This window comes from Nanorana parkeri, unplaced genomic scaffold (genome assembly GCF_000935625.1).
Source record: "Nanorana parkeri isolate BGI_ZX_2015 unplaced genomic scaffold, ASM93562v1 scaffold691, whole genome shotgun sequence".
In the NCBI taxonomy this organism is placed as follows: domain Eukaryota; kingdom Metazoa; phylum Chordata; class Amphibia; order Anura; family Dicroglossidae; genus Nanorana; species Nanorana parkeri.
In genome coordinates, this window is record NW_017306959.1 from 175,401 (window position 1) to 189,057 (window position 13,657).

General features: G+C 45.7%; 1 protein-coding gene across 1 annotated transcript in view; it reads left to right on the forward strand.

Moving 5' to 3' along the window:
• Window positions 1-2,010: 2,010 nt before the first annotated feature.
• SESN1 (sestrin 1) overlaps window positions 2,011-13,657 on the forward strand; it is a 148,314-nt gene continuing 136,667 nt past the window's right edge. The window contains exon 1 of the mRNA XM_018563744.1: window positions 2,011-2,266. Within this exon, the coding sequence (XP_018419246.1) occupies window positions 2,012-2,266 (255 nt within the window). The 5' untranslated portion in view covers window position 2,011. The remainder of the gene's footprint in view (window positions 2,267-13,657) is intronic.

Consider the following 13,657-nt stretch of genomic DNA (forward strand, 5'->3'; position numbering starts at 1 on the left):
CCACTCCTCTGGCCAATACCAGCTTTGCTGCTATGATTGATATTAGCATGGTAGTGTAGTGTGTTATCTCCCTATATGTGAAGCACAGAATGCCACAACATAATCACAGTCTACTTTTGTGAATAGGCAAACCGCACACAGGGGTGGACACCCAGCACCAGGCTTGGTGTGGGCCATGGTGCAATAGCACGGTGTGAGCTGGACTAACACACAATGCTATCGGATCAGAGTCCTATGGAGCCACCCTTGTGTGTGTCCATAAACAAGGCAATCCATTCCCCTGCTACCTGCTCCTTCTTTTCCTTTCTCCAAGCCAGTAGATGGACAGCTGCTGCAGACTGTGCTCTCCTTTGTGATCTTGTACAGGACAGGAGGTTTAGGGAAGACGAGCTGAGAGAGTTGGTGCCAGCTGTGTAGAAACATAGCGACTGTAAGTGTTTGGGCAAAAATGTAAAGAAACACTAAGAAGGAAGGACAGTGTCAGCACCAATGCAGAGATGATTTGAAGATCTACAGCTGAGTGATACACAAGTAAGATACATTTTTATTGATAGTTCAGGCACTGGAATGAGTTTTTAGGCTGGGTTCACACCTGGGCGTACTATAGGCGCGTTTTTTCTGCTAGTTTTTCAGCACGTTTTTTCTGCTAGTTTTTCAGCACGTTTTTTCGTTCAGTGAATACCTCCCTGGCGGTATGATTTTTTTTCCCCCCTTTTATTTGCACCATCTTTTTTTCGTTTTTAACTTTCAAACTTCCCGCCGGTTCCGCCCCCCTGCGGAGCGGATGCTCGCAAGGGACGGAACCCGGAAGCGGCCGGAGGACACAGCGGGGATCGCGGACAAGGCAAGACCTACGCTGTATTCCCGAGTGTGGCTCGGGGTTACCGCTTTAACCCCGAGCCACACTCGGGAATAACAATGGATACGCGCTGAAATACGCCCCGAAGAAGCTCCTGTACTTGTTTAGGCGTAGGGCGTTTTTCGGTGCGTTTCCACGGGCTGAAATACGCCCAGGTGGGAACCATGCCCATAGGAAATTATGGGATTTCACTTGCTGAGCGTTTTTCAGCGCTGAAAAACGCCCAGGTGTGAACCTAGCCTTAGGATTTAACTCCTTAGTGTCACTTTAAAAATGGAGACTGGTGGACACGTGCTGTGACAGAGCTGTGAGGGACAGGTAAGAGGTCCATCAGCCCTGTGGAGAGAGCTTACTGGAAATACACCTCACCCTGTGGCAGCTTACAGTATTATAAAACACGTGCAGCTCAGGTTACCCTGTCCCTCAGGACACTGTACGTCACACAGTGCTCCCCACAGAGCAAGGTCACCTCACACCACCACAAAATACAGAATGTTACGAGCAGCCATGGACCAAACCCACTGTGGGGTCTGAACCCGCCCTTCTTCCTAAGGCTTGTGTGAGAGTGAGGAGGAGACAGGCAGCTGGAAGGATCTGTAAGGAGGAGAGTGGAAAAACCCGTGCACAAACTATAAACCGGGAAAGGGGGACACCGGGGCGACTTCCGGGCTCACTCTGCATAGCCTGGCACTGTGCTGGCTCGCTCGTGTTTGTGCTGTGCTTGCTATGTGAAGTTGGCAGAGCTGTTGTTGCCGGTGGGCGTGTGCTCTGAGCTGTCTGTAGCCAGGATCGCTTGGCTCTTTTGTTTGGAAGCCGAGTATACCACAGATATGCCCCTTGTGCCACATAAACAAGGTTGTTTACTGCTCTGCTTTCCAGTCATTAAGGGTTCTACTCTAATTTATTTATCACAAGATCTTTAAGAACTGACTTGGCCTTTTGCTGATACAACTTTGATGTTGGTAAACAATAGATTCAGGTGACAATACACAATTCACGTGGGATGCAGAAGAATCTGAGGTGATGGCATAAATAAAAGTGCTGGTTCCTGTCATCTTGAATGTGTATGCCTTTGTGATCTTTGGAGTTTAAGAAGAATCAGGATACATTTTTACCCGTCAATCGCTTTGAGATTAAGTTGGAGTTTTCAGTATGACAACGAATGAGGAAAAAGTGACTTGGGAGGGTCTGTACAATAAAGACCCTCAGATCAGACAAGTGGCAATGCAAAATATCAGAGAAGACATGCAGACCAGGGTGGATCTGACAGCCCCTGTGATGAAAGAGATGGACTTTCCTGGCTATTCAGATTTGAATCAGAACTTGGCCAGACTCCTGATGCTCTCCAAGAGATGTCCCTTTCCAGATGTCAGACAGAAGAGCCTGGAAGTCCTGAACCTGATTCAGGTAGGTGTATTCACTCTGCAAGCTGCTTTCCATTCCCATACATTTATACCTGTCTTTGGATGACGGATTACAGGTTTCACTGGTTTGTGTACTCTTGAATTCAGTCACAAAAAACTTTTCATTAGGTATACATTAAACTAATTTTAGCCGATTCCTGAAGAACCCAGCTGAATGTTGCTCACTAGCTGGCCCTATCTACCAACTCCCGCACAACATCCTTCCATTCAAGAATATTGTAGGCCTAACAACACCTGCACCCTATCAGATGCAGGCACTGTTCAGGTATTTTGGGAGCCAACTGTCAAATTACAATAGCCGCAGCGAGAGATCTCTCCATCCACACTATTTAGCGTGGATGGAGGGATCTGTTAGATTTTAGTTTTTGTTGACCCCAAAAACTGAACACAAAAAAAAATCTAACAGTGTATACCTGATTTTAGTTGTACTTGATCATTGGTAAAACATATCTAAAACCGAGCACAAAAATGTTATGTTGCAATTTACCAATCCATATAATTGCATGTGTTTTCTTTATTCTGGATTATTTTTAGAAGTGCACCGAAAATACATTTCTTCTGATCTATGCAGGAGGCTGAGCGGTGCGGGAGGAGAGCTCGGTCTCATTTGACAGCTGACTCCTCCGGCTCGGTCTCCAGTGACAGTTGTCTCGCCCACACCCCACTCTCCTGATCTATGCAGGAGGCTGAGCCGGGCGGTGCAGGAGAAGAGCTCAGCCTCCTGTGACACGCTCACAGCGCTCTCCTCACCGCCCCGCTCGGCTTCTGACAGTTTCTCTCCTCCAAGCTGGACGCTGCACTGTGTCAGAGGGGACACAGAGCAGTGCCCAGCGGGGAGGAGAGAAAATAGGGATGCACCGCAATTTCGTCCGAAAGGTGGCACTTTTTACATTTTTCTCAAAAGTGCCATTTTCGAGTGATATGTTTCGGCGGCCGAAATTTCGGTGCAACCACTACTTATTTCTCCTTTATTTTCACCTGGTGATCCTGCCGGTAGTACACTTCCTGTTCAAGGTTGGCAGTGCATACATGTTGTATTTCTAAGGGAAGCAGTGTTGTCAACTAAGGACAGTACTACAGAATTCCTCCCCCTCTACTTTTTTTCCATAACATGGGGTTGGTTTGCAGTCAACATAGTTGGCTAGGAACAGCGCTAACTGATTAGCAGACGGGGAGCACAGAAAGCTTACAAGATTTCTGTCAGGATCACCAGGTATTTTTTTGCACTGATAAAACAGATATAATAAAATGCTTTCAATGGTATATATAAAGTGTATGTAAAGCCAACACGTTTTCTTGTTTTAGAGGGGTTCTTTTTAAAGGGTTAAACCCCTATAAGGATATTTTTTGCTGCCTGTGTCCTGCTGGGGAGATTTCCCCTCATGTCCTGTCCTGAGGAAATTAGGTAATGTTTCTAAAGTGAATGAAATTCCCATCTTAGAGATTTGTCAAAGGAACATGTGTCGCCGATGGAAGATTTTCACTCACCTCCTGCTCTGTTGACAACTCACAATTTTTGGATTTCCTCTTAATTTCTGTTTCGGTGGCACTGGTAACCAGGGCAACTCTTGCTGTGTTGACACCTCAAAATATGGAGATTTCTACTCATATTTGGTCTCAGTGGCAATGGTCACCAGGACCAATAATGTCCAGAAACACCAACAGCGATAAACACTTGACAAAGACATAGACTCTCTATGGTGGGCTCGGCAGGGCCTCAGGTGGGCGGTCAAGCCCTCTTACCTGTCTGCTCCGATCCTCTGTCTGCCTCCTTCTCCTCTACGATCACCTGCGGGCCCCGCCTCCTCGATTGCCGGGCCCTGCCTCCCCATTGCTAAGCCCCAACTCCTCGATCACTTTGCCCCGCCTCCTCCATCGCTGCCAACAACGGGCCCAGCCACCTCCTCCGAAGCTGCTGGTTGTCACCGACTCAGCAGCGGCTGTGAGGAGGGACGCGCCGCTGCACATGTGAATAGGGGCGCGTTCCTCCTCACAGCCGCCAGTGACAGCCAGCAGCCTGAAATGCCATAGCGACCCAGGCGCCCAGCACGGCATCAGGGGGAATGTCCTGGCCAGGCCCCCCTGTGCCCTGGGCCTCATAGCGGCCGCTTGGGTCGCTATGGTGATTGTTACGCCATTGGCTCTAACATATAAAAAAATTGCCTTTACATACAACATACATACAATATTTAACAGTAAAAAAATGACCAAATCAGAGAATCTCTTTGTTGGAGTTTACATACATTTAAAATTGGCATATTGACCCCTGAAGGTTTACAGACCATTTAGTCGTCTGGGGAACTTATGTCTTCTTGACCTATTTTTTGTTCAGAATCCTGAAAGACCAAGACTGATAAAAGCTGGCTGAAAGCTTTACAGATGCTTCATAAAAGCTTGGTGTACACACTCTTCTTCCACAAGTTAATGTTCATATCTCCAAGACTTTGCTCTAAGTGGTACTGTATACAACTACACATTAAACCTGTTACATTGAGTGTGTCTTTTCAGCTGCGTATATACGGACGTCCATATTTTTTATGTCTGCATGGAAACTACAGCTATTCAAGAGTGGCATCACCCCTCCACTAACACTGAGCATGATGGCTGTTGAGAACCATGACAAGCGATTGCTGGGAATATTCTAGGATTTACCACAGACTTCTGATTAGAATGGTCACATGAAGCTCAGTGTCAAAGTGGATTTCATGCCTCGAGATGGGAAGGCATTTTAACATCTCTCATGCAACATATATCAAACTGCTAATGGCTATCAAGCCCCAACTCAGTCTGCAGTTTTAGTGCTATTTTTTGTGTTTTTAACTATGTTTTATAGCTCCAATTAAGTAATAGTTGCATCTGCACCAAAAATAAACCCAACAACCCCACTCTAGCCCCAGGTTCTTTGTGCGCCTTATATATACAGATATATATATATACCGTATTTTGCGCTCAATAAGGCGCACCGGACCATAGGACACAGGGAGGTCCAGTGCGCCTTATGGAGCACTGAACAGACCGGAGCTTCTGTGACAGAAGCCGCAGTTAGTGACCGCTGAGACAGGTGGCGCTGTGATTACAGTGCCATGGTCTCAGTGATCACACAGAGCAGACGAAGAACGATCTGATTAGATCATTCGTATTAAACGAGCAGTGGCTCCTACTGTACATTTAGCTCTGCTTTAGCAGGGCTAAATGTACAAAAAACTACGCCCGGTGCCCAAAACTGCATGTCTCGGGCGTCGGGCGATAGGCATTCGCTCCATAAGACGCACACACATTTCCCCCCGCTTTTTGGGGGAGAAAAAGTGCGTCTTAGGGAGCGAACAATACGGTATATGTTGTGGTATTGTGTGTCAATCCCACAGTAGCACTGTGTGTTGTAGTCACCCACAACTCTAGGCCAGAGGGGCTGAGCGGTTCCAGAAAGCAAGTTCTAGTACTGGGAAAGAGCTGATTTTGCAGTTCTTTCCAGGTTTTCTGGACTTGGCATGGGATCCTGTAACTGGGAAATTTCTAAGAGAATTGGGAGGGATGAAATCTCCATTCCTGGGTCCATCATTTAGACCCCATTCACACTGAGCTACAAACTTTTTCAGCGCTGATTTGAGCTGATCGACTTTGAACGACATTGAGCTACAGTGCACATTTTGTCACGGTACGTAACGCTTCTTTTGGCAGTCTATCAAAGTCTATTGGGGCCAAATTGCTCGAAATCCGCTGAAAAATAGCTCATGTTCGAGCGACAAGCTTCAGCTACAAGCTACAGCAGGGGCGTATCTGCCGTGAGGCAAACAAGGTGTTTGCCTCGGACGGCCGATTCCGGCAGGGCGGCAAATGTACTGGCCCGCGGGCCGAGCTGGTACTTTGTGGCCCACAGCCAGCTCAAGGACCGCGTACCTGACTTGCGGGAGCAGCTACATGGTCTGCATCTCTGTCGGATGCAGACTGTGTAGCTGAGTCTGCGCCGGCACCCGGATCCTTTCGGCCAGCGCTCTTTCAGTGAACGCCGGCCGAAAGGATTGTGCAGGATCGATTGGTGAGGTCTGCAGCAGACCCTACCAATCGATCACCGGGACCGACGTGTCGCCTCACGGCCTCCTCCCTGCAACAAGGTAAGCAGGAGAGGGGGCTCTGAATTGTATTTTTTTTGGGGGGGGGATAGGGGTACACTGACTGGGGTTGTTTTTATATATATATTACAACCCCAGTCTATGTGTCCCCCCACACACACACACTTATTTATATATATATACACACACATGTGTGGGGGGGTATCACGTACCTGGTAGGGAGGCCGAAGTGAGAGGAGGCTTCTCAAATATGAAAGGGGCCCTATTGTGTGTATATTAGTGTCTGTAGTACCAAACCGGATATAGTCATATTTCATTTTAAAGTATGACATTTGTTGAGTGGCCCCTGAGACGGAAGAGGCGGAGGGCGAAGACGGAGCTCCAGTCGGGCAGCTAAGATGACAAGGAGGCTGTGTCGGGCGCCAAGGATGAGGAGGCTGTGTACCAAAGAGGTCAGGCCGTGCAAGCTAATAGGACTGTGCTGGCAGAGCCTAGCATAGATTCTGCAAAGCCCACCAAAGAGTCTCAGGTGTGCTGTCCAATACCCTTTGGTGGGCTCTGCAGGATCCGTAGGGGGCTCTGCAGTCTGCAAAGCCAACCACAGACCCTGCACAACCCCCCTGAGATCCTGCAGGGTGTCAGGTGGTCTCTGTGGGGGCTTTGCCGGGTCTCAGGGGGGCTTTGCAGGATCCATAGGGGGCTCTGCAGCCTGCAAAGCCCACCACAGATCCTGCACAACCCTCCTGAGATGCTGCAGGATCTATGGAGGGCTTTGTCGGGTCTCAGGGGGCTTTGCAGGATCTGTGGGGGGCTTTGCCGGATCTCAGGGGGGATTTGCAGGATTCATAGGGGGCTCTGCAGCCTGCAAAGCCCACCACAGATCCTGCAGAGCCCACCAGAGATCCTTCACAGCCCACATGAGACCTGCAGAGCCCACCACAGATCCTGTAGAGCCCACCTCAGACCCTGCAGAGCCCACCTGAGACCACAGCCGGGTGGGGTAAATTTAGTGTGGGGGGGGGGGCGCCCAAGTTTTGTCTTGTCTAGGGCAGCCCCAAACCTAAATACACCACTGAGCTACAGGCGACATTGACCTGCAAGGTGAACATCTCCATTGAAATGCATTGGAGGAGCTACGTTGAGCTTCATATTTGAATGTTTTTTGAGAGGAAATCGTGTTACAAATTGCTCAGTGCGAATGGGGACTGAGTAGTGGCCAGCACCTAGTGATTGCACACCTGTGCGCAGCCCTTATACAAAGAGAGCTGGAGAATATTTGGGGCTCCTGCTGGGAAGAGGAACAGATTGTGTTCAGCAGTCAGGAGGACTCCACCCAGAAGAGCAAGGTGGCTGTGTGTGCTGAAGGCACCTGGAGACAGCCAAGGAGGCTTAGTGAGCCAGTGACACACGAGGGAAGGCATGGAAAGCTGCTAAAGGGTAAAGCTGACTTCCCAAACCATCACAATATATATATATATATATATTACCTGCAGATAGGCTTCTAAAAGAAACATTATGTCTAAGTAACATAATCAGCTTTACCTTCCCTTGGCTTCTCTGCTACTTTCTTCTGCCATTAAAAGGAAAACCCCCTGTGAGGTGGGCCCTACTTAAGGCATAGATATATTGTGATGTATTTGGAACGAATGTGTTTTTTTACGCTTTGCTTTATTGTCTTACAACAATTTTTATTTTCCAAATATTCTAAGCAAAAGAAATATCATTGTATTGTGGGGTTAAAGGAGGCTTGCTGGTTCATCACTTTGTTGAAAATGTTTTCTGGGGGGTGGGGTTTGGATACCATTGGAGGTGGGATGAGGTTTACTGCAACATCATCAGGTTATTCAGGAAGTTTGAGAGCTTAATATATGCTTTTTGTAGTTTAGGGAAAACTGCCCTAAACTGTAGTTGTCATATCCTGCTTTTCCACTCCTCAGTGTATTCCATTGTTGTACAGTCTCGATTTATGTATTGTTGAGTCGTAAACACTAATTTAGGGTCCCTGTAGACATGAAATAACAGTCACATCGTTAGGTTATTAAGAAGCAGATGGGGCAATATAAAGACCCTGTCTCCTGTTGGAGGAACGGTTGATAAATATTTTTTCCCCCATTCTCCTCTTCCGGTCTCTCTCCTCTCCATGGAGATTGGATGATAATCTTTCAAGTTTAGAGAGTACCCTGATTGAATGCCCTGATCCATTGGTCATCTGACTACTATCTAATGCCACTGGGAAAAGAAGACAGCAGTTGTCTGGATTTGAAGAGTATTGTGAGATTTTGAGCTATTAGGGAGATTCTGAGCTATTTATAAAGCTTCTCAGTTTTAGATGTATGGCTCTGCCATTGGTTTGGTTCAGATTTTCAGGTTTCAAGGGCGCCCCTGGGCGCAATCGGGAGCGGGAAAAGTGAACATTGATTACAGCCAGCGACAGCTGTTACATACAACCGATGGTGTATGTATGCGTGGGTGTGTGCGGACATACCACCCCCCAGAACTGCCGGCTATCCTAGACTATGCTGTCCCCTGTGCAGGCCCGGGACCAGCGCAGCTTGTCTCTGCACAGAGATTGTAGGGAGATAAGCACAGGCCCACGGCTGATCTCCCTTCCAATCACGGAATGTGGAAGTGATATGTATTACATCACTTCCGCTTTCAGCCTGTAATTTCTCAGGCTGCTGTAGCCGAATTAGGAGCTCATAAAGTAGTTCTCTGCTTCATCAGCTTCTTTGGGGGTTCTGAGGTGACAGTAGAGGTCTAATATACCCCTGGTGTCTCCATAAAGAGGACCTGACATAGGGGGCCTTCAATCACTGTTAACACTAAATTGATGACTGTCGCCTATGGCCAATTTTGGGTATGGTCGGGTTTTTTTTGCGATTTCGCAGGCACATGGAATTTTTAGGCTTGACATGTTTGGTGTCTATTTACCTGATGTGAACCATCTTATATATTTTACCCACAAATTGGGTAATAATAAATGTTTCATAACATAATATAGGAAAAACTGTTGTTTTTTCCCAAAAATTTTGGTACATAGTAAAACCCAATGCTGATTAAATACCATCAAAAGAAAGCTCTATCTGTCCCAAAAATGATATAAACTTCATTTTGGTACAGCGTTGCACGACAGAATAAATGTCAGTCAAAGTCCCTCAGCGCTGAATGCAGAAAAATGGCCTTGACAGGAAGGGGGTTTAACACCCTGGTCTTCAAGTGGTTAATTGTATTTGAGTGCTTTAACCTTCCTGCAAATTACTCCTGCTCAAGTTAAGTTATTGGAGAAAGAAATTACAGGAGAAGAAACAACTCAAGCTATATCGTCCCTTTCCTTAGGTCCAGTCTTTCTTAGAGTCTTATGACTCTGTATTGTGCCTACTCTAGAGATCAGAGCCGTAGATAGCTTCTTTTGCGCCCAAGGCAAGAACAGAAAATTGTGACGGAAAACATTTTTTGTTTCTGTTCATTTTGTCCAAAGCAAATTTTTAGTCTTTGCACATGTCCAATAAGATGTGTGTGTGTGTGGGGTGTTTTTTTTTTAAATTTCTAATTTGTTTTTTACTGGGGGGGCTTCAGGGAAATGTTAGGTGTCTAAACAGACCCCTGACATTTCCCTTTGAAATAGAAAAAGAAATTCAGTATACAGAGTCCTTAAACTCTTTTTCTGCAGCCTCTGTTCTAAATGAATGGAAAGCACTCAGTACAGAGGCTTCTCATTCATTTGGAAACTGGTGATTTACTATCATCCAGTTATCAAAGGGTAGAAGCCTGTGTACTGAGTGCTACTACCCATGGAGAAACTCATGAATGAACAGGAAGTGATGTAAAGCACTTCCGGTTTATTCATAACTGGGGACACACAGTAGTACTATGTGTCCCCAGTTACTTACAAACATTGGAGTGATCAGCTGATCACTCCAGTGTTTGTGCTGTACACAGATCGGTAAATATGACAGATATTTACCGATCCTCCACTCTCCATCCTAAGGAGCCACACAAAGGAGTGGCACAGCCTGCAGCTTCTCCTTGGATCCCTGCTGCTCTCCCCCTGAAGCCTGCAGGGGGGGTCGGAGAAGAGGACTGTCACTTTAGGATGGCCGAGCTGTGAGGGGACAGAGAGCTGCCAGCTGTCAGATCCTGGCTGAGCAGCTCTCTCTCACCTCACCGCTCAGCCAACCTTGAGGTGACAGCTCTGTCTCCAACTCCAAGAAAGGCATGAATTGCCTCATTCTTTCTTTTACCGATTTTCTACAGCTTCATTATGGCTTAAAGGCACAATTTAGAATTATGCTTCTATCTAACTCTCCCCTAATGGTCATTTTGAGATCACAAAACTGTTTTTAATGCAGTGAAGATAATTTAAAGCCCATTTCCACCTTTGCAGAGGCATTTTTAAAAAATACATGCCAGCATAAACTTACATTTTTTATGTTAGCTTTCCTCTTCATATTTGCATGGAAATGTCTGCCTCTGTGCAAGCCATGTTTGTATTTATATCTTCCCCACCCCAAACAGTGCATTGTGTGTAAAGGCAGAGCTGGTGTTTACTGCTCATGTTACAATAGGTGACAGGAAGGGGGGCAGCTTCATTTACTTTGGAGAAAATTTTGAATTTTCAGGCTTTAGGCTTAATAAAACCTTCATTAAAAAAATGAAGAAAGCCTGCAATGTGAGTCATGAAAATGTTCACATGTATACATAATCACGGCACCTCTTCATTACCTCCATAAATGCTAATCACTTACAAAAGTGGAAATGGACTTTAAAAAAAATAAATAGGGCTAACTTCTACGTTAACCACTTGTGGACACTGGAGATATTACACACACCCCAAAAAAACTTCATGGGAGCACACATGACGTATATCTGCTACGTCTTTGTCCTCTAGTCTTGCTGCTACTCTTCCACCCCCTCGCACTTGCTGGCAATTCCCGACTGTTAAAATAAGAGCTGGGGGTTGCTGTGTCAAATGTTGAAGCTGCTGCTGTTAGAAATTAACTGTCTGACACAGTGTTTATGGATACTGTTTAGATGCAATTTAGAGAAATACAAAGTAATACACAGGGATGAGCTTCGATCTGCATATGCTGTAAGTTAAAGTAGTATTAACTTCACTTTTGTTTTTACATATATCTACTGCTAGTATGCATTAAATATATGCAAAAACATTTAAAAAAAAGAAAAAGTTACCAAATAGGTAATCAGTTACCTGTGTGCCGCTCGCTCCTGTTTGAAGATCTGAAGCTTCCCGAACTGCCGTGCAGGATGATGGGGCAGGCGCTTGTGCAGTAGAGATCTGCGGTGGGGAGTAGAGGAGAGACACAGTGGAGGTGAATGCACACAACCAGGAGCGTGCACGTCGGACAGACAGCGTTGTACACAGAAGACACAGCAGGCAGCGCTGCTGTGTCTTTACAAGTTTCGGCTTTACAAGTTTAAACAGTCTGTTTAAACGGGCCCGATGCCAGTGGTCATGAAGGGGTTAAAACCCTGTTTTCACCTTTTGTTCATCCTTCTTTGCATCCCAGTGCTGCTGATCTCCTGCTGTTTCATTGCAGCTAGACATGTGCACTGCCAAAAAATTTGTTTAGTTTCGTTTCGCTTTAAATTCGGAATTTGTGTTATTTCGTTTTTCGAGATTCGGATGCGAAAGTCAATTCGGATTCGGAATTCGGATTCGGACGAAATTCGTTAGCGGTAGTTCGTTCGAACGTTCGTTTCGTTTTCGTACCTTATTCGTTTCGTTCGTTTGCAGCAAAGTGACATTTGAGGGGGGGGGATGTTTTTCTCCTCTAATATCACTTTGCTCCAACGAACGAAACGAATAAGAAACGAAAACGAAACGAACGTTCGAACAAACTACCGCTAACGAATTTCGGAAACGGAAATTCGGATTCGTTTGCATTCGTTATATCTGTAATTCGGAATTCGGATACATCTGAATGTCCGAATTTCAGAAAATTCATCCGAATTTCGATTCGGAACGAAACTAATCGCACATGTCTAATTGCAGCCACTTCCTGTCTACATGCATACACTCCTGCAATGGCTGTATGACATTTCTCAGGGTGGGTTTCCTGATGGTGACAACAGTGGACAAATCATAATGTGTGTTGAAATATGCACTTGAAGTCTCCATCAGAAGCCCACGAGACAGGATATAAGTGGGAAACATGGACTGAGCCGTTGTCACCCTATAACAAGAACCTTTATAGCAGAATCGCAAGGTATTAATTTAATGAAAGATGCAAAAGACTGAAATGGTATTAGCATGTTAACAGTTAGGTAAGATTTGAATGGTTGGGTTTACATATATTTTAATGATTTAAAACGTAAATAAAAAAGGTAACTATATTAAAGGAGAACTATGGGGTAAGTGTTTTTTCCCATAGTACTCCTAACATAAACTAGCGTCCTCCCGTCACCCAAAGCTCAGTATACCGCGAGCTACAGCTCACGGTATATTGAGACCACTGCAGCCGGGACGGATCCCGACATTACTGTCGAGATCCACCCAGCTACATGAGTGACAGCGGGCTCTGCCTATCTAGAGGCAGAGCCAGCTGTTCCTGCCCTCTCCACGTCTGTTCCGCCAGTCAGCACTGGAGGATCCGACATGGGAGGGGAGGAATCCCTCCAGGGAGACGTGAGTGACAGTCGCGGCTCTCTGCAGGGACATGATCGAGAAGTGAGTGAGCGACGGTATGTGTTCGCTCACTTCCCGATCTATTGAGCCGACGTGTGACAGTTTCATTGTCACAGGTCGGCTCGAACTATGAGGCTGAGTGAAAATCACTCACCTCATAGTTCTACTTTAAGCACCTCTGGCAGTGTTACAGTTTGTCTTACCTCTGTCACTTTCACCCTAGGTGAAGAACATGGTAACATTAGACCTGTGAACTTTTTCTGTTGCTAAAAATTTAGATCAGCATTAACGCATCCTCTATATTGAAGAAATTACTGAAATAAATATTTTTTTATGCGTGTTTTAAAAGGTATAAATACAAAGAGTAGCTACATTTCTGCTGATGAAAGTTTGCTGAACAGAGCTTGGATTTAAAAAACGTAAAACACGTAAACATATATATAATGTTATTGTGTAGGCTTATGGCTCCCTCCAGTGGTTTCTAGAGCACACTGATAGAGGAAGAATAAGGTTGTGGAAACATTTTATCCATGCATAGATAGGGCAGTTTTATTAATCAGGGCAAACCTAATCTAATTCTCAAAATAGGGTAAGGGCATATGGACCTTTATGCTGCAGTCATCTTTTAACACTGCTAGCAGCATAGTAAAAAAATTAT